The following is a 19,007-nucleotide window of genomic DNA, read 5'->3' as shown; positions in this document are numbered from 1 at the left end:
ACTAGCCCACACCACCTCCCTTGAGTAAGCCTCAGACTGCTCTGCAACGCTACCCTCTGAGAGTCAGGCGCTACAATTGGGTGTTTGGTTCCCAGTGAAGGACATATGTAGACATGTTATTTGTGCAGGCCTCACAGATGCTGCCTCATTTTACAACAGTAAGCACCACTTTCATATCAGCTAATCCACTATATTGTCCATCATCCTCTCCAAATACAGGTTTGTTCAACAATACAATGTACCTCATGCCTCTATTTCCTTATTAGAAGTAGATTTTTAAAATATATTTCACTTAAGCCCAATTTAGACTTCTGGTGTAGTATGGCTGCCTCTGCTATTATCCCATTACCAGCCCCCATCCTGCTAATTATGTAGCGTAACTGGAGGCAGTAATCCCACCAGTGGGTCACCTCCGGGAGCAGCCTCTGGCTATAGCCCATTGAACTGGTGCCATGTGTGGATCTAGTGGTGGTGCTTGCTGAATGAGTTAACATACAAGGGCATGGACGGGCATGTTGCAATAGGGTGGTAGTGAGACCCAAACATGTTGACCTTGCAGTGCCAACGGCTACCTTTTCTTGCAATACACAGGCATCCTCTAGAAATTCTTTATAGCATTAGAAAAGGGCTACCCTTGCATATTTATATCCCAATTTTGTCCGCAAGATTGTTGTGCGGCCCAACATATATCTCATCAAAGTGTAAGATCAACACTCGGGAAAATTGGTGTGATCTATACACCTTTTAGGATATGATTCTTGGGTCCTCACCCACAGATACCACCCGTGGCTTGCTTCATCTTCGGACCCATGTCCTACTCACCTGGCTACTCACAAAAGCTGTGGGTGGGCTCACAGCTTTTGTAAGCAGAGTGCTTTGTCTATTGTGTAGGGATTGTGCTCAAGAAAAAAATAGGACTATATCTTAAAAGCTGTATAGATCACTCCGATCTACCTGGGTGTAGATCTTAGACTTTGATGAGATATACGTCGGGCCACACAACAATCTAGCAGACAAAATCGGGGTTTAAATATGCCAGGGTAACACTCTCTAGTGGTATAAAGTAATACAATTTAAGGAGCCAGAGGATTCCAACCCAACATATGCTTCTCACTTCTTCTAAGGGGTGACCATCCTCTAGCAATAGCGAATCCTTTGATTGCCTTAACTGCACTAGGAACATGAGATACATTTGTTGCTGGAGGGTCATTGAGTACCACATGGAAGATAATATTGTTCATGAAAAAGTATTGTGGCACTTGGGGAATCTGTGGGATTCGCCACTGCTTTTCATTCATGGTTCATAGGATACAGTTGGCTTCCTATTCTGCATTCCACTATATAGCACTGCGGATCTGCCTGGCTAATACAGACATCAGTATAGTAATCGGAGTTTAGACCCAGCTGGATACCGTACCTTTGCCCAGGTCTAAAGGGGGCTTTTGCGTGGTCAGGGGAATACAATGTCCTCTAGTTGCTCAATATGCCTTTTCCTTTCAGACATTGGCCTACGGGGATATGAACCATGAGTGGATCGGGAATGAGTGGCTTCCTAGCCTTGGCCTCCCACAGTACCGCAGTTACTTCATGGAGTGTTTAGTGGATGCACGGATGTTGGACCATCTCACCAAGAAGGACCTCAGAGTGCACCTGAAGATGGTCGACAGCTTCCATCGGTGAGCAAGTGCAATCGTGTGCGCAAAGTAGAATGTTCGCTTCTCAATTTAAGAAAATTACAGATCATTTTATTGCAGTTCCACTCATTTTATTTGAAAAAGGGATAACCAGTAACAAATGCAAAGTTCTTTATTATTATACATGTTATTATTAATATACATTTATGTTTCTTGAAAGTATACATTTTATCCTGCAGCTTGTAGACAGAATTCTACCAAACTGTTCAGTGGATGAAAACCCCCTTCTGTCAAAGTGCAGCGCGCACAATTGTCCAATATAATCAAACGATGTTTTTGTCACGTTCATGTAAATATGGCGATAATCTATAGGTACAAGTATTACACCTTTATTTTACGGTGCATTTAAATAAATACTATCACACATTGGCAGCCCATTCGGAACAAAATTACAGTGTTGTCTGAATTCGTGGATCTATTGTGCACTGTGACCGCTTTCTGCTGAATGCAGTTGTAAACATTTATTTAAGGTTAATGCACTTTCAGCGGTGAAGGAACAATCTATGGGCCAGGGCTGCTGGCTGGGGTGCAAGCACACTAACATGATAAGGGTTCTAAAAAATCCTGGTTGTACGGAATCCGTAGGTGAGCAATTGGCCAAAAAAGTAAAAAAAATAATAAATAAGATTGGCGTTGGCTATGCATGCTCAAAACAAATGTGGATGGGTAAATCAAAGTGCATTTTTAGGTCTCGCCTGAGCCAGCGCATGCGCTGCCCGGAAGACATTTTGTATACGGGTTTTTCAAAGTGCTCCCAGACCTCGCTGGCCTAATGCTTGTGTTCAAGTGAGCGTGCACACGCGTAGCCGGCAATCACTGCTGCACGCGCACCACTCGCGTGCTTACCACACAGTGTGTCCCATCCTCGCGATCGCGATCACTTTCGCTTTGATCGAGATTACTTTCGCTTTCACGGCAGAACGGCCGTTAATTTTACGGCCGCGCGGCCAATGCTTGTCTGTCTTCCACCTCGTGCACCATGAACATTTTTTCATTCCCTCGATGAAGGCTACATCTTCTGTAACCAGAAAAGCAAGTGAATACAAAAGAAAGTAACGGTTTAATCTCCTAGTTACCAGCTAAAAGACTTCCCCGTAATTGGTCTCTAGGTGCCTTCCATACTTTCACCCCGCTAGGTTGGTCCCAGGAGTCTTTCATCTTTTGGGAGTTAAGAGCACATCAGTAATTTTATTTCCATAATCTTCTTTTACATTCATAAAAATAATAAAATACATTTTAAGTTGTCTCCTCTAGATGTGTACCTCAACAGTTGATACAAGCGAGTTAATATTAGTTGAGTAAGCATGCTAAATTACCCAGGCATACTAGCCACTAGCCCTCCCCTTCATGCCTGTTGCACATGCACAGAACTGTCAGTCACCCTATTGTCAACCATTATGTGAAATGCTCCTCGCCTGAGCATGCTTCATGTCAAAATTGATAGTAGGTGGCCTTTTATTTTTTCCAGATTCATAGCCAGTGCTTTTCTCAAGACCGATAGAATGTGAAACATGGGTAACATTGAGGGTAAATAGCAGGTTGGTAATGATGGGCCAGTGCTAGGGAAACTGCCACAGTAAAGGGCTTTGTCTCAACTGTATTTGGGAAAGATCTGACTGACATTTAATTTAGATCATAAATGAGTTATAAAATGGCCACTAATTGCTGTAATTTTCTTTTTCTTTTTGTTCTTTATTGTGCCGTGAGACAAATGACAGGAGAATTTGCGATTAAATAAATGGTAGTGGCTGCATGTAAAATTATTTGAATATCAAGCTATAGCTGGTGCCTTTAATGGCAGTAATAGTGGACTGTGTGGAAGGTGGGTTGTCTGTCAGTGGGGGGGTCATAATTTTGTCATACTTAAATATCTGTGGGACTAGGTGGTAAAACATCAAGATTTAGCAGTGATATAAAGCCAGACAATTGTATTCTGCCTGTAAATTTAGTGTGGCATTATTTCATTAAAATAGGCTGGCTATGAAAGTGATATGCTCCAGTTAGTTTTGCTATCTACAGCTAGTAGACTAGGATAAAAAAGGGTTGCTTGCGTGATGTAATTTATGATTAGATTTTGGGTAGTGATGCCTTACGAAACCCATGTGACCGGCTGAGGAGGAAGAGTTGCTAAAGACCTTGGTGTGTGTAGTGACAGCTCTCCCAACAAGCATAGGCATAGCCAATAGGTCTCGCTTTTGGGACCTTATAAGTATTTAGTTTTGCAGCACAATATCCTTGGTGCAACAACATCAGCTGTTACATGGCTAAACCTTGTACCTTATAAGTGTTTAGCCATGCAACAGTTGATGTTGTTGCACCAAGGATATTGTGCTGCATAACTACTTATAAGGTCGCAAAAGCGAGACCTATTAGCAATGCCAATGCTTGTTTGTGTTCTCACCATGCATCAAAAGAGCTTGCCGCAACATTTCACGATTAAAGACTCAAATGGAGAAGAGCCGAATTTTTAATGTTCGGATTTTTATAAAAAAGCTGTTTTTTACATTGGTGCTTTTCATGTGCGCCGTTTTTTCATTCGCCATACGACCCAATGACAGCAAGAGTGACAATCGTGTATATGCAAATGTCATGTCTTTGAAGCCACACACTGTAAACTTATAGACATGGTAAGCAGATGTGCAGGGTTTGTTGACAATGGTGCTCTGCGCTCGCCTTGATTGCCATTGGCCTTTCACTGCACTGGAACAGACAGCTAATGTTTCCTGACAACTGATCGAAAGGCCTCAATGTGTCCCATTACCTTTCTGATCTGTCTCCAGGCCTGGGGCTGCTGCAGCCCCTGCTGCGCTCCTCGTTCCACTGACCGTGTAGCAGTCATTTTAAATATGAATGTACTTAAAACATTCATGAGAATGCAGTGTACACATGACACATGCAGCATATAAATCCAGCTTCTAGGAGAAAATGAACATTAAGGAACCTTGTTTTTACATACTGTTGGACTATATTCAGGGCTGAGCGTGCCTAACAATCCAGGAACACATCAGCAGCAGGCGTGCAACGGCCATTGTGCTCAAAGGGCTTAACCCCCCAACCTCCTGTGTATCAGCCCGGGCTGAGCGAGCTTCCCACACACACAGCCGCACCCGAGTACTTCACAGGCCTTTAAAAGACCATTTACTTGCTATTGAGGCTTTGTTGTGTTTTCACCCCTTCTTAGAGCCCCTGCATCTCCACTCTACATACTGCTGGAAGAATCTGCCCCCCCCCCCCCGAAATTGTTAGTAGCCCCCCCCAAGCCCCCAAAAAAAACATTTGGCCCTAGTTGCGCCTCTGATCAGCAGTAAGGCATATCCTACTCTCTGTTGTATGAGAGGTTGTCAGGGGGTGCCACAACAATGACGGGAAATGGGGCTCGAGGCAAGTTTACGTTAGCCAAGGTTCAATGTGATCATACCCACTAAGCGCAATCGTGGATGTAGAATGAAGATATGAACCATTGTACCATTCTAACTTTCACTCTGGCTCTTGAGTATGAAAATTTAGTATAATGTTTACTGTGCTTTATCCTATTGCGTAATGGTCACACCTGCGATTGAGTTGGAAAACCAGTCCTGTAGCAGAGGCAATGAAGAATTATAATTCCCAACATCCTGACTAGAATGACCCCTTGTTCTGTTTTGTAAACCAGTCTCCCTTTTAATGTGTACTCTTCAGATTTTTCCAATTTTAGCACTTTAAATAAAGGGGTGGGCAAAGTTGGAGAATCTTTTTCCTTGCAACTTTGTGATTGCTTTTGCATTTTGCAAGAGGCTTCCCAAGTTACAAAGCCTACAATGTATTTAAACAAATGAAAGAAACAGGTTCGCACCAGCAGCTCAGGAGGGTAGTTGCGAACGATTCAGACTGACCGTAAGAGCAGTGAGTGGCACAGGTAAAATACCACTGCTCAAGCTAAAAGTCCTGCCCTCAGAGGGGCATAATATCTTTCATCAGGGAATGTACGTGTGCCAGCCAAGCTACACCTGTTTACCCACCAGAATTCAGGCATTTGGGTAAACCAGAGGGGTAGCTGGTGAATCACCACATCTCACAGTCGGAATTTCCTCATGGATCACAGCGCTGACTGCATACCAAATGATTTACCTGTGGCCAAGAATCTCCCACTTCCTGAGTAGGGTGTCTCGCTGCTGGAATCACTGCCACACACTAACATGGTCGGTGGTACTGGCTTGATGAAGTTCACTTCCTGTGGGTGAAACGTGAAGTTAAGAAGTTTATCGAATGCTTGAGTAGGCACAGTTTCTCAACTTTTTTGTAGATTTTTCTGACAAATGTAAAATTTACGAACACTTCTTGTCCTTTTCGCAGTTCTCTATTCCTCTGAAGATTATGTATTTAAAAATAAACATAGTAATTGTATCTTATGTTTCTATTTTCATTCACTCAAGATGCATCTTGAATCATAAATCCTTCGATTGCTCATTGTAACGGTTAGTTAAGATAATGATGGGGTTTTTAAACCTTTGAGAACAAAATGTGAAACCAACATAGTTTGTATATATTACTTACATTTCATGAGATTCAGCTACCGGAATGCAGCATCATTTTATTTATATTAGATGTAAATAGTCAATATTTTTCTCTGCCTCATAAAGCACAAGTAGAAACTATTGAGCCGATATAATTGATACAAGAATGAATAGTAGTTAAAAATATTCTTGAATAAGTTGTTATATATACGTTTGTACTATAGCTATTTTAGGTTTCAAGAGAAGTTTTATGTACACATCCCTGGAACAGCCAGGGGCCTGAATATGTCTCTCTCATTCACCAACACTGTATGCATTGGCTTCAATATGATAATATATTGATTTATTGTTGATGTTCAGGTTTGGGAAAGAGTGTACTGCATTTCGTGAATGTCTATTAATATCTTAATATATTGATTCGGATATGATCTTTACAATGAAAAGAGAAGAAATCCTGAGGTTAATTTTTCGTATGTAAAGGTGAGACTCAAATGTAAGCAATTGTCAACAGCAATGTAAAATTCTTCAAGTACTTATTCAAAAGGACAAATAGATTAGCTACTCACTTCTCAAAAATTGGATGCAAAATTGATTAGCTGAGTCCATTTTAAAAGCAAGGAATAGATTCATAAGTTAATGAATAAAGGGAAAACTTGCTGTAGAAATTCATGATCATATCACTCAAAAGCACATACTCAGTGGCTTCTGATGTGATTAAGAAAATGGCACTAAGGAGTAGGGAAATGCTGAGGTATGAAAAACAACTTCAGGATTTGGTTTTATAGAATCTGATCTTTGCATCCACATGTAGAAAGAATTTACAAGATTAATTAAATCTAAAAAAATAGAACGGAAAGTCTTCAATAAACATTTAGGGGCGATTACGATGCAGCCTGTAAAGGCTCCGACTGACGGTCGGAGCCTAACTGGACACATCGTAATGGGCCACTAGGATTACTTTCTGACTGCCGCATTATGATAATCGCGGTCAGAAAGTCAACCAGCCGGTCATTCCGGCTGGCTTACGATGGGCTCATGGAGCCCGTCGGCCAGTCGGAGCGGCTCGTATTCCCAAAGGGCGGGCCTTTCCGCCCTTGGGATTACAATTCACGGTTTCTGAAATGGTTTTCATGACAGCCTGTCCAACATGGAAACCATGTCTGTGAGGCCCCAGCAGGGCCTTCTTGTGCGTGCAGCCTCCAGTTGGAGGCCGAGGGGGCACCTATGGTGCCCCCCTGTTGATCCCTACACCTTGTGGCAGGCATCTTGAGTTGCCTTCCATGGGGTGCAGGTATGAACAGCACATCCCATTTCTCAATGGGATCCTGTGTTATGGCCGGTTTGCGGCCATAACACAAGCTCCTAATGAGAAATGGGAATATGCAACCGAACAGTGTTCAGTCCCATTGTAATTGCCCGGCGGGACCGCCGATTAAAGGTCGGTCGGTCCCAAGACCGAGACGGTGTTGGGCAGACGCAAGTCCGCCCAACATCGTAATCAGGCCCTTAGAATTTATAGTCAAAAACACAAGATAGGAGAGACAAGGGATTAAGCTTTCTCCGACTCCCTCACTAGTACTTAGTCTCACACGACAGAGAAACAATCAAAAACATAAATAACTGTGCTGGACGCTACACGTGGGAAAATCAACAGATGTCTTAGTACTGCCCTCACACACTTGGTAGTGTCATGCTTCATCATTGGGCCGCATCATACACTCAGGTGCAGACCAACACCTTGGATGGAGCGCAATTTTTTAGTATATACGATGAAGAGAAGTGGTGAGGGTGAAGTATAGTAGAGAAGACAGACAAAAATCAAGCACAAAAGTGTAACTCTAAACCAAAAAGGAAAACAACTTTTCTCCTGGAAGAAGGGACCAAGAGAGGTGCAGACATAGATATAAAACTGTCTCGAGGTTAACCAACAAATTTTATTCTTGTCAACCTCTGGCAGGATTAAAATCAACAAAATGGGGTATTCAGGGAAGGTAACGACACTTCAATCCCCACTGCAAACACCAACATGTTTCTGCCAGCTTTTTATGTGCCCAACCGGATCACTCTGGCATTCATCAGGGTGTTGGTCCCTATTTAATGGTCTATACCACTACTCGGGTATTCTTTACCTTTTCAATCGGGGTATTACCCCAGCGTCACTCTGTTTTGGGATTTCCAAGAGGATGTACAATTAAGAGTCTATGAGTCCTGTTCTGAACCCGGGACTGCGGGGGAGGGTGCTCTTGTCGTCACACTTACTCCAAAGAGACACTGTCTCCAGTCTCCCCTCATCCGTCCTCCGACTCCCCTTGACTACTATGGTAATGTGTGCTTTTTTTAAACCCCAAAAATATTTTTGACATTAGCCTATTTTTTTGGGATTTATGATGACCCAGTAACTTCCCCAAAAATAAGGTTTTGTATAAACCATGAAAGAACAAAACAAGCATTGCCAAAGCCAAAGGGCTAGCAGCCTATGCCATACTGATTGGCTTTGCTAATGCTTGTTTAACAAGCCATTTGAAAGCTCTGTTTCGTTCTTAGCAGATCTCCATTGATAGTTCTAAGCAATGAATAGATCTGCCCCCGTGCAGGTGTAACTATTCAGTTCTTCTGACTTGAATGGAGATTTCCTTAAGAGACACCTGGGATTACAGGTAAGAAACCATTCCTATCTCTTCATCTCTACTTAATTATGATTTAAGCAGCATCTTGAAGCTGTGATGTATGCGTTGTAAAAGTGCTAAAATAAGTAAAACATAAAGGGGCAACAACCGGCGATAATTATCGCTAAGCGCACTTAGCGCTAGGATAATTATCGCCGGCTAGCGTGGATTTCTATCGCTGAGATAGCCTGCTATTAGCAACGCTTATCTCAAAAGCGATAAAAATCCTAGCGCTAACTGCCTAACGTGAGATTATCGCTGGACACCCAGCGATAATCTCACGAAATGTGGCGTTAGCTTGTTGATAGGGCCCCACAAACTTAGCCATGATATCCACCCTCCATAGGATATCATGGCTAAGTCAGTCCTGAAGCAGGCGTAAGGAAAGTAGCGATAACGGGGGTTATCGCTACTATTCCTGCCGCTATGCTTCATAGCGTGGGGCTTGATGATAGGAGAAATGTCGCTTAGCGACATTTCTCCTGTCATGTCAGGTCAGGAACGCCCACTTTGCATCTCATTAGAGATGCAAAGCTGGGCGTTAAGAATTTGTGCGCTAATGCAAGGTTTCACGCGTTAGCATGACCTTGCTAATTAGGCGATAAAATTATCGCCGCTTTTCGGCCGAAAACGGCCGCAAACGCGGCGATAATTTTCTGTCGCCGCCTTGTAAATATGCCCCAAAGATAGTAAGAGGTTCTGAGCTCCGTCTGTAATTCTGCACAGTGTGTGCTCTCTGAGGTCCCGCTCCTGAGCAACCACCACAACCTCGACCTTTCTCAAGTTCATATATTTGCAAGGCAGTGAATGGACGAACAAAGCTCAGATCCATGACGTATACTATACACGTTTTATAGGTAAAACAGAGAGATGCCGTTTGGAAGAACTTGTAAAAGGTCCTGTGTTTTCCAGTTGCCTGCGCTGGCTCGGTAAGGGTTACTAATGCTCCCAAGTGATCCCCATGAGTCTGCCTTGTTGAGTAGCGTGGACATTGACGCGGCAGATATAAATGACTGCAAGGCTCGGCACTTCTGAAGTTTGACATTTAGCAATTCATAAATTTCACTCAATCGATCGCGGGTGGAAGAAGGTCATTGGGGTGCGTTTCATCAGAATGTAAGTTCTGAAGAAGCAGTGACGGGAATGCACGAAGCATTTAAGTCCAGGATCCATTGGGAGGCCAGGCTGAACTGCGCATGCGCTGAATCACTGAGTGCAAAGATTGCATGAGCTCAGTTCAGTAAGCTGACGTTGAAAAATGTGCGCCGCGCAGGCCATTAGCGAGCAGCTGTTTGTTCATTTGTTATGAATCCGGGGCCACATGCACAGTGCGTGTTATGCTAACCTTCTCTTTGGGAGCAGCCTCAGTGATTGATGGTGTCATGTGCTGCGGCCGGGCCTCCGCCGAGCTTCCTTTGAGCTCGGACTCCCCAGGGCCAATGGCCCCATTCACTTCAGCAGGCATGGATCCCCGCTGAGGGATATGTACATTACTGTATGTTTGCGATGGAAAATAAAGATGCATGGTGCGGATATGTATAGCCTGCCTGTTCTCCATGAAAGCAATTCAATCCCTCGCTTGGAGAAATATTTATATGAATAACACTATTGTGATCCTCGGACATGCTCTGCTTAGGTAATCGCCTTGCCACTTTTCCTGTCCATGCGCCGGCTTTCTCTGCGGAACTGTTTTTGCATCATTCTAGAAGATGATTTAGATGCTGCTGTGAGCCACGTCCTTCGGCCTTCGAATTTTCGAGCTGAATACTTTTGTCCCGTGCTGTCCGGAGTGTGGCACCTGCCGGTAGGCATAGTACCCCCAGGGGCACCCCGCTTACCCCCCTCCCCCAAATTAGGTTACCCAAAGAAGACACAAGAAACAGTTGTAGATGGGTAACAAATGCTGCAGGATTTATTACATAATTTCCAGGATATGTAATAGGTGGGTTATCTTACGGGCGATCCAAGGGCAGGCGGCCATCTACTTCACCTGCCCCGCCTGATGAGCCGGGCAGCACGGGAACGACCCGCAGGTGCTGCCCCCCAAGTGATTCTTTTTCGATCACGTGCCGTTGAGATTCTACTCACACCCCCCCTCTCGGGGCGGAGCGTCGCATAGCAAACCCCCGGTTGTTCAGGCCCACAACCGCCCACAGGCCTAGCGGGGCGCCGACCGGCTTCCGGGACCTCTCTGGAGGCTCCTCGTTTTGGCTCAGGCACCACGTGGTGCCGCGCAGAGGTACCCTTTGTACCGGCCTGCTTCCAGATCGCCCTGTAACTCCGCCTGCAACGAAAAGAAAAACATTAAAACGTTCAGCCAAAAACCCCACCCCACCACACCACGCCGGGTAAGCGGTAGGGAGGGTAAAAGGGCGAGGTGGGCGACAAAGAGGTCGCCAGTGAGGGTGGGGGAAGGCTAAATAGCCTTCCCCTCACACCTGGGCCCGGAAGTGACGCGCCTTTCGCGTCACTTCCGGCCCCCTACACGGAGGGGGGCACGATCAGGAACCCTGCCCCCGCCCCCCCCGAAGTATGGAGTGGGGAGGGGTGACCGGGGCCCCGGGGCCACTAAGGCGCCGACCGCCGAGTGGCCCCCTGCGGGGGCCGCGGTCAGCGGCATAGTACCCCCAGGGGCACCCCGCTTACCCCCCTCCCCCAAATTAGGTTACCCAAAGAAGACACAAGAAACAGTTGTAGATGGGTAACAAATGCTGCAGGATTTATTACATAATTTCCAGGATATGTAATAGGTGGGTTATCTTACGGGCGATCCAAGGGCAGGCGGCCATCTACTTCACCTGCCCCGCCTGATGAGCCGGGCAGCACGGGAACGACCCGCAGGTGCTGCCCCCCAAGTGATTCTTTTTCGATCACGTGCCGTTGAGATTCTACTCACACCCCCCCTCTCGGGGCGGAGCGTCGCATAGCAAACCCCCGGTTGTTCAGGCCCACAACCGCCCACAGGCCTAGCGGGGCGCCGACCGGCTTCCGGGACCTCTCTGGAGGCTCCTCGTTTTGGCTCAGGCACCACGTGGTGCCGCGCAGAGGTACCCTTTGTACCGGCCTGCTTCCAGATCGCCCTGTAACTCCGCCACAGCCCTGGAGGCGGCTAACCGTCGCAGCCAGGGCCCCCCACCAACCCGCTATAGTCTTACCTGCCACCTCTCCTATCTAGGGCTTCCTGCGACTAGCTGGAAGGGAACCGTCCTAGCAGAAGGGAGAGTTTGAAATTCTGCCACTTCATGACAGTGTGACAGCGCTAGCGGGACTCAAACCTTGTGAGATCCCTTATATCCACAGGCCAAAAAGATGATTCTGAAGTTTTGCCACCTTATGACACTTTGACAGCGTTTCCTGGACTCGAACCCTTGTCCTGTGAGACCATTACAACCGTAGGCACAAGACCTACCATTGAGCTATGGCTCCAGGTTGTTGAAGAGTTTGAAATTTGCCAACTTCTGACACTTTGACAGCGTTTACGGGACTCGAACCCAAGACTTACCAGTGAGCTATAGCTCCTGGTGTTGTAGATGGCCCCATCAAGGCCCCCAAGGCCCGAGACGCTATCCTAATCGGAATAGGGTCTGCTGAAATAAAGGACCCATTGGGCCTGGGGAGATGTGCCAAGAACTATTCGCCCCCCATGCGGGCAGGTTACCCTCTTCACAATTATGGGCCTGCCCTCTTAGGCTATGAAGGCGAGAAGGGGTTTACTTAACCTTTGGCCAGCCCCTCTGATTGCTAAACCCGGGGCACAGGAGAGCTCCTCGCTGCCAGCGCGTGACCATGGGCACCATCCCCTATTCCTTATGGGAATTATGCCCCTACAGATCCCTCAGTGATGTAACCCCCTAGGCGTACCAGCTTCGGGAATCTATCCAGCTTAAACATTGCGCGCTGACAGTAAAGTTCACGCGTTGAGGATTGACTAAGTCCTGCTACGCCCTTCCCATCATGCTCCTCAGAAGGAGGGTGGCGGGGGGTGCCCCCCACCACAACCCAGAGCATCCCCAGCGGTGCCAAATTCCTGCTCCGTTGAAGTAGAGATTCAGTGCACCCTGGGCGTGACCAATGTTCTATTGCCATAATGTCCCCTTGTGTTTGCCCCGCTGACACCCCAGTTATTGGGACAGCAGCCCCCATATGCTGGCTGGCGGCGCCCCCTGAGAACGGTAAAAGTGTCCGTAACCAGGATCCCAGTCTCCGCAGCTGCAGTACGCGACCAGTGATTCCGGTGGAGAATGCCACCAGCCGCAATGGTCCTCTAGGCATTATGAAAAGCACTATTTTACCTGGGCCTATCTCCAAATGATGGTGATTTCACCCAGCTGACGGCCGGAGGCCCGCCTCTGGAGCCTATTCACCTGTTTTGCTACTCGGGCCCCCTTCTGGGTGGGCCTCCGAGTTAGGGCAACGCGCGTGCTCCCCGGGCACGGTGCTGCTGACCCAGTGCGCACGCTGGTACCTTATCTGTTGCTAAATGCCCTACCGCTGGAAGCTTCCCAGGAAAAGTAGACTTCGAGGTCCCACCTAAATTGATCCCATCGCCTGGGGGGAACCCAGTGGTGGCAGGACCTGTATGGTAACTCCATCCCGGTGTAGCTATCGCTTATTTGTGCCGCCGAAGCAGGCAATGCCCCCTTAGTCTCAAGTTCTACCCCTAGAGAATAACCTTGGGGGCAGACAAGTCTGTGGGAACCAACCGGAAACTTTGGTGCAAATACCGGCCCTTATTCTGAACGTTGCGAATGCTGCACGGTCAATAAAGCCCTGACGCCCTGGGGCTCTACGTGGTCTTTACCAAACTTTGAACGACCGCACACTTGCTATATAACAACTATACCACCCACAAACCGGGTGGAAGGTCTTCATCGAAGCAACCCGAAATCTGTCTTTGGTTGCATGGGAATGCCCCCCAAAGTACATCTGGACCTATTCCTATATGGTTCCTTCAGCTACTCCTCCTGCATGCCTAACTCTTGGTTATGGTGCCCCGCTCAGTGTTCTGCAGGCTAATCGGCTTAACCATGAACTATCGGTCGATTTGAGACAGAGGTAAACCACGGGTTGCCATCCGCTCGCGAGCGGCGCACCCGCAACCACTTGGACAATCACGCTGGTAACCTTGTGCCGTGATTTAAGCCCTAGTGATGCGCTATGTGGTGACCACTTATTCTTTGCCGCTAAGTCAGTGCGTCCCCGTATTCAATGCGATTGGGGCACTGAGCTGCACCCATATCTAACCCATCTAGTGGCTCAAACCAGACTTCCTTTAGCATTAGATAATAACTACCATTCTATCTTGGTTGCGTAGCCCTGCCCGACTAGGCACCCACCCGGGTGTCTAGGTTACAGTTAGATATGTGTGAGTTCCCCATATCAGTGACCGTTGAAGGCTGCCCACATAAGCATGTTGGCGGGGCCGAGTTGCAGGCTTAAGCATACCTCTTTTAGACTGTCGGCAGCGACCCGTGTGTAACTGCCACTAACATGGCAATGACCGTTCTACGTTAGGACTATCTCCCCATGGTCCGCCCTGCCCAAGGACTGATGCACCTGGGAGGGCGAGGCCGTAAGGAATGGGGGGTGGGTGTCGAGGCCAAACAACAATGACAAACGACCCAAGCCCCCTTTCAGCAAAAGGTTGGAGACGAGCGACACGTGGTCACGTGTGGTCGGGATCGGACTGCGCGACCCTTGCTGTAAGTAGCACTTTTATGACGCGCGAACTCGACCCGAAGTTATGGCAACGCTGTGCATGAGCAACATATTTACACACATATTCGGGCACGGGAGTGAGATCATGAGCCGCCAGGTCCACCACCCTCGGGAACCCAGGCATACCAGGTCCAGCAGCTCGCATACATATTCGGGCACGGCGATATTCATTGATTTACCTAGCATCGCAACCCAGCGTGAACTCGATCCGAAGGTAATCGCGCGCCGTTCATGAGCACTGTATATACATGCATCATCGGGCACGTGGATATTAAATTATCTTCCCAGAGTCCCAGCGTGACCCGCCCGAAGGTGTTGGAGTGCAGTACATGAGCCATAGGTATTAACATACGTACTCGGGCACGGTCGATTAGTGATTAGCTCAAACCGTAATGTGCGCGAAATTAATCGAGCACCGGACACAAGCACCGACTGAATAACCTATTCGGGTGCAGGGGGTGTCGTAATGCCGTATTCATTTACTGCGCGCGAATGTGGGCACAAGCAATTCTTGTGAATAATACGTGCACTTGTATCATGTGTCTGCATTATAGGAAACCAGCAATACATGCTGCATATTTATCTAGCGTGAAATCGACCCGAAGGTATTGGAGCAAAACTTGCGAACTATGCCTGCACTTGTATCAAGTATCTGCCTTATAGCAAGCCAGCACATACACGTTGCATATTGTATTTGCGCGAACCAGACGCCAAAGGTATTGCACCGCTTCACATGAGTAATGTCTTTACGTTACAAATACAGGTACGGGGGGCGTGAGAGATACGTACCATAGAACACGATCCCCATTCCAGGTCACGCGAGCACCGCACCAGATTAAGCCTTGAGGTGCGTGGGGGGATTAGTAATACCCGTAATCGCCTGATGTGAACAGTGCATGTACTGGTATCATGTAGCTGCCTCATCGGAAGCCTGGAATTACATGATGCATATTATATAGTGCGAACTCGACAATAAGGCATTTGGAGCACTTTACATGAGCACCGTATTTACATTACATCCTCACGCAGGGGGTGCTTAAGAAATTCGTATTATATTACCCGATCCCCAAAACCGGATCACGCGAGCACCGCACCCGATTTTCCATTGAGGTGCGGGGGTTTTATTAATGCCCATAATCGCGTATGTGAACAGTGCACGCACTTGTGTCATTTATCTGCCATATAGGAAGTCAGCAATACATGTTGCAGAATTATATAGCGCGAACTGACCTGAAGGTGTTGGAGCGCTTTACCTGAGCACCTTATTTACATTACACATTCAAGCACGGGGCTTACAAGATTCGTGTCATACTAAACGATCCCCGTGCCAGGTCCATTGCGCCTGCCGCACGCAGCCCACTGCATGCCCCCCCCCACCCTCAACGGCAGCGTAGCCGACGGGAGGGGGGGCGATAACCTTAACCTTAACCAGGGAGAGCCACCGGGGTTGCACTTTCCGCGATCAGCGGGGACCCAGGCAGCTCCCAGCCTTGCAGTGCTGGTGCATTGGGGCTGTGAACCCACGCTAGACTCCTACCGGCTCCCACGGCACAGGGTATGCGGCTTCAAGCCGTCCGCACCCCCTTTAATTTACTTCGCTCGCGAGGGCGACCGCCATTGCAAAGTATGCCCCGCGGGCGAAAGGCCGACGGACCCGCGATCACTAAAATGTGCGCCCTGCCGGACGGTAATTGATCCTTTACACCGCGCTATAGCTCCCGCCTTAAATAGCACCGTCTGTACATTTCCGATTCAGGCACGGGAGGATAAGTGATTTGCCCAAAATCACAGGAATGGACGCGACTACGAGGCTCGAAACCTGCCAATGAGTCCTCGCGCCTACTGCGTGGATCAAACCCACGACGGTGAATTGAAACCCACGACGTTGCAATTAAGTGTTTCCCGCTCTACCAAACTGAGCTATCTGCAGAACTATTCCCGCACCAATGGCGGTAGCGCAGCCGACGGACCACACCACCGTCAAGGAGATTCCGTGATGTTCAATTTTTGGAGCGCCTTAACTTGGCACCACACAACACTTTGCACCTTTAGTTTTCAAACTAAAACTGCTCAATCAGCGAGGAATTGGCAAGCCTAATAGACGTAATGCCGAGCCATCCTAACCAGGGAGGGAGCCATGCCCTATGCAGTGGCAGCAGAGCACGCAGCCTCTCCTTAAAGAGAGGGCTCTATAATGGCACCATCTATCCAGCGCGACCGATTTGGAGCGCTTCCCCTAGCACCACGTATGCAGATGGAGCTGGAGCTCCCTATCGTGTCACACAATTGTCTGCATTGTCACCGTCTGTACATTAATCATTCAGGGACGGGGTAACAGGTGCTAGACGCGCCACTATGCTCAACTAGTAATTATTTGCTTTGGTAATCATCACGCGAGGTCGCCCGGGTGTATGGGACACCTTACCCGGGGAAAATAAGTGATTTGCCCCTTATCACAGGATGTGGACGCAGCCACGATGCTCCCACCTGCGTTCGCGCCCCCTGGGCGGCCGCGCCGCCACCAGTCCGCAATCTGCGTTGTGGTTAGTTAGTGACTGAAACCAAGGGGATCCACTTTTAATATTGGGGGCATGCGGGCACCGATCCCGCTACCTGCCGCCTGCTAAGCAGATGTTCTGCCATTGGAGCTACAGTCCCTACACCCGGACCCAACTCGAGTCACGGGGAATAAATGCTTTGCCCAGGATGACGACGCGACCCGCGGCTCGCAGCCCGCCCTTTGGGGGGGGGGGTAGATCTGGAGCACAGAGACGAGAGCCTAACGGGTGGTCATACATAACACTTCTTACAATGCCCACCTCGCTCGCCTCTACCCCCCACCCCAACCACGGCGACTGGTGCGCGCCTGCGCCACACCCTGATTTTACGTTACACATTTAGCCATCGCCCCCCCGGCCAGATGCAACGGTGCCCCCTCAAACCCGAAATTTCGCCACTTTATGACACTTTGACAGCGTTCCCAGGACTCGAAAACCTGTCATGTGAGACCATTTATGACCGTAGGCACCAGACTTACCATTGCGCAATATTTTTTGGCTAATTAAAATTAGGTTTGACTGGCGCGAAGGTGTGACGGCGCTAAAATCGAGCGCCCGTCGCGATACCTAATTATTGTTGTCGGAGCGTACAGCGCGAATGTATAGTTGCGCTTTACACGTCCACTTAGCCCTTGCCTGCATTAACGTTGCGTACTGCGCGACGGACTTTAAACATTTACCTAACGCTTCCCATGCAGGTTAGCACCGCGCGACATAAATGACGGCGCTTTAATGAGCACCGGTTGCATTTGCGCACGGGGAGATTAAGTGATCCACCCAGGCAAAACCCGGATGTGGAGCACGACGTCCCGACCCTCCGAGACGCTACACAGTGCACGCCCCAAAGATGTGGCCCAACGGCAATTGAAATTGCACAATCATTTATTTGCTGCGTATTTGTATAGCGCGGCTTGAAAGATATTGGAGCGCTTTACATTACACATTCAGGCACGGGGAGATCAGGAGATAAGTGATGTGCCCAGGATAAATGATTCGCCCAGGAAAGCCCGAATGTTGAGCACGATGTCCCGACGCTCCGAGAGCGCTAAACATAGCATGAAGGAAAACCCGGATGTGGAACACGATGACCCGACGCTCCGAGAGCGCTACACATAGCATGCCCCAAAGATGCGGCCCCACGGGAAGCAAACTTGCCAAATTCTTTATTTGCTGCGTATTTATATAGCGCGCACTCGAAAGATATTGGAGCGCTTTACATTACACATTCAGGCACAGGGAGATCAGGAGATAAGTGATTTGCCCAGGAAAACCCGGATGTGGAGCCCGATGTCCCGACGCTCCGAGCGCTACACATGGCATGCCCCAAAGATGCGGCCAAACCCGGGGAACGTACTTGCCAAATTATTATTGCTGCGTATTTATATACCGCGCACTCGAAAGATATTGTAGCGCTTTACATTACACCTACAGGCACGGGGAGATAAGTGATTTGCCCAGAAACACAAGATGTGTGACCTCGAGCTCGAACCCTGGTTTCCTGCACCAGAGGCGCCGGCGCAGCCGACGGACCACATTCTCTCCCCTTCACCTTTGCGTTAGTGGCACCATGCTCTCGCAAAGTGCGCTAACCCGCCCCCGATCCTGCACTGCGCACTAGGGGCGGCGGCGCGGCCGACGGACCACATTCTCTCCCCTTAACCATGCGCTAGTAGCACCATGCTCTAAAAAGTGCGCTAAACCGCCCCGGGTCCTGCACTGCTGCCCTCGAGTTCTCTGCAACAGCGATGCCCGATGCCCAGGAGTAGGCAGGCCGTGGAGCTCTCTAATCGGCACCCAATGCCGATCTCGCCACTCGTGGCACGGAAACTGGCCCCTGCGCGGGCCGCGCTCCCCAAACCCCGCAACGGTCCAGGAAAG

At 48.5% G+C, this 19,007-nt stretch overlaps 1 protein-coding gene across 4 annotated transcripts in view; it reads left to right on the top strand.

Moving 5' to 3' along the window:
* Window positions 1-19,007, top strand: part of PPFIA4 (PPFI scaffold protein A4) — a 3,163,248-nt gene that overhangs the window by 2,372,083 nt on the left and 772,158 nt on the right. For all 4 annotated transcript variants that reach the window (XM_085600211.1, XM_085600208.1, XM_085600219.1 and 1 more), the window contains one exon: window positions 1,501-1,676. In XM_085600211.1, coding sequence (XP_085456337.1) covers window positions 1,501-1,676 — 176 coding nt within the window. The remainder of the gene's footprint in view (window positions 1-1,500; window positions 1,677-19,007) is intronic.

This window comes from Triturus cristatus, chromosome 1_2, assembly GCF_964204655.1.
Source record: "Triturus cristatus chromosome 1_2, aTriCri1.1, whole genome shotgun sequence".
NCBI lineage: Eukaryota > Metazoa > Chordata > Amphibia > Caudata > Salamandridae > Triturus > Triturus cristatus.
Note: the sequence above shows the minus strand (reverse complement) of the source record. Positions and strands in the feature narration are given on the sequence as shown.